Source organism: Aphanomyces astaci (assembly GCF_000520075.1).
Source record: "Aphanomyces astaci strain APO3 unplaced genomic scaffold supercont1.396, whole genome shotgun sequence".
NCBI lineage: Eukaryota > Oomycota > Saprolegniomycetes > Saprolegniales > Verrucalvaceae > Aphanomyces > Aphanomyces astaci.
The window spans coordinates 907-3,093 of record NW_009798659.1 but is presented as its reverse complement, the minus strand read 5'-3'; the positions used below and the strand labels follow the sequence as shown (position 1 = coordinate 3,093).

The following is a 2,187-nucleotide window of genomic DNA, read 5'->3' as shown; positions in this document are numbered from 1 at the left end:
CGTGCAGCAAAGAACTCGTCAATGTACGCGACTTGGTCGCGTGGAAGTGGCCACTGTCGAGTGACGCACCACTTGGTGCCCGGCACCAAGTCAATGCCATGCCATACCCCTTTGTCTTTGGGGAGGCATTCCGGAACATTGTCCGGGAAGATATCTTGGAACTCACGAACCAAGTCGTAGTATGGGTTCGATTCCAAATCCTTCCATACCGATGAGGAAGGACGAGACACATCCTCCTCGTCGGGATCGTCGGTTGTCGAGGAAATCAGGAGGTCTATCTCCTGGCTCTCCGTGATGAGAGCAATGCTGATGTTGTCGTGCCCGCGTAGCGCGCGGGCGAAAGAGAGATAGCTCATCTCTGGCAGCTGAGTGATCTCAGCGGCAGTCAGCGGCAACTCGGACAGGTCGCAGGCTGAGAGGACAAAAGCGTGAGCATCACGCGTCGAGTGTCCACTGGGGGTGGAATTCGGACCATCGCCGTTCATGGCGGTTCTCGAATCATCGCCAAACGTGGCGGCATCGCCAACCATGGCGGCTCCCATATCATCGCCAATCGTGGCGGCATCGCCAACCATGGCGGAAAGTACGTCCAGCCTCGTAGCCGAGGCGGTGGGATGCGTGACTAACGGCGTCACCAGACCAGGCAAAGGAGTGAGTTCATTACTCATCACGCCTAGGTCGGTAGAAGGGTGGACGGATGCGATCTTGCGCATGGTCTTGGATCGCCAATCGATTTAGGGTTGGTGTTTCTCCAATCATCGCATGCCAAGGATCAAATCCCAGCGGTCATCGAGGTCGATGACGTAGAATTGTTCGGTCGAGACAAAATCTCCCACCATCGTGGGAAGGTCGACAAGGACATTCGGCGAGGTGACAACCTTGCCATCAGCCATCTTTACACGCACGACGGAGTGCGGCGATGCGCGCCGGGTGGGTAGATGGAACGATTCAGCTGAATTGATGCGCGTCGGGCATAATTTTCCGACACACCGCTGTCGATGAGGACGCGGAACAAACGGTCGTACCCAGAGATACGACTGGGGAAGGACAACATGCGGGAAGGTTGTCTTCCGATTTGACACAGAATCACTGTGTCCGAGGCAGGGCCTGCTGATCGTGTTATGCCACCACGATCAAACTGCAAGCACTCTGTAGCCTCAGCAGGATGCCTCGCGCCTACTGAGGAGTCCCGTTTCCCCGCCCGCGAGGAAACTCGCGACCGCCGCGTGCGCGATCGACAACGGGATGCGCGAAGCGGGGTGCAGGGGATGCGGCAGTACCACGAGCGGATGTCTGCGCACGGCGTGGTTGGCGACACTCGCGGGAGAAGTGTCCCGGTCGGTTGCAGTTGAAGCAACGACGGTCGGTGGGGGGTGAGGTCATAGCAGAGACCTCCATGTCATGCGGGTCGCGGGTCTTGGTCGCGGGGCGATTGGAGAACCGAAAACTCTTCGGCCAGCGCGGTGCGGACGGCATCTTCGAATGTCGAAGGATATGTCCGAAAAAGCTGCGTGTGCGCAGCTGAGTCGTTGAGGCCGTTCATAAAAATAGTCACCTTAGTCTCTTCGGAGAGTAAAGACTTCTGGGTGACACAGAACGCAAGGAAGCGCAGATCGTGGACGCACTCACGAATAGAGCGCTTGCCTTGCCGGGAAGATAGGGTACTCCGCGAGGTATCGGAAGTCGCTGTTCGCTGGCAGGAACGCTGCCTTCAATTGTTCGATGAAATCATCGAAATTGGCAAACACAAAGCCGTCTTCACAAGTTAGGCCCTAGGCCAAATCATCCACACGACCAGTAAGGTGCGACATGGCGAAAGACACGCAGATCTCATCGTCATCGATGTTGAAAGCATCCGCGGCACGACTAACTTGCTTGATCCAACGAAGCAGTTGGTAGGAGGCAAGTCCTCCATACTTGGGGACTTCGAGCTTTACGGCGCGTTGCTTCGGCTTTGAAGCTGTCTGGAGTGATGGAGGGTGTCCTCAAGAGCACGTCCTCGAGCGTTGAGGTCGGAAACTTCTTGTAGTGCGGCATCGCGCTCGGAAGCATGCGATTGCGCTTGCGCCGCAATGTCTTGCCGAGCATTCTCGCCATGGCGAGCAAAGCTTTCAACCAGGTGGAGCTGTGCTGGAGGTGCCAGGGCGTGGATCAGGCTCCAAGCGTCTTGTTCCCCGAGAGCGAAAC

The 2,187-nt window shown here is 57.0% G+C and overlaps 1 protein-coding gene across 1 annotated transcript; it reads right to left on the bottom strand.

The window, feature by feature from the left end:
- Positions 1-895: 895 nt before the first annotated feature.
- Positions 896-1,476, bottom strand: H257_19189 (hypothetical protein; the record flags this gene model as incomplete). Its single annotated transcript, XM_009848332.1, has 2 exons — positions 896-1,067; positions 1,181-1,476. The coding sequence occupies 2 exons, from the start codon at positions 1,474-1,476 to the stop codon at positions 896-898; spliced, it is 468 nt and encodes a 155-aa protein (XP_009846634.1).
- Positions 1,477-2,187: the final 711 nt, after the last annotated feature.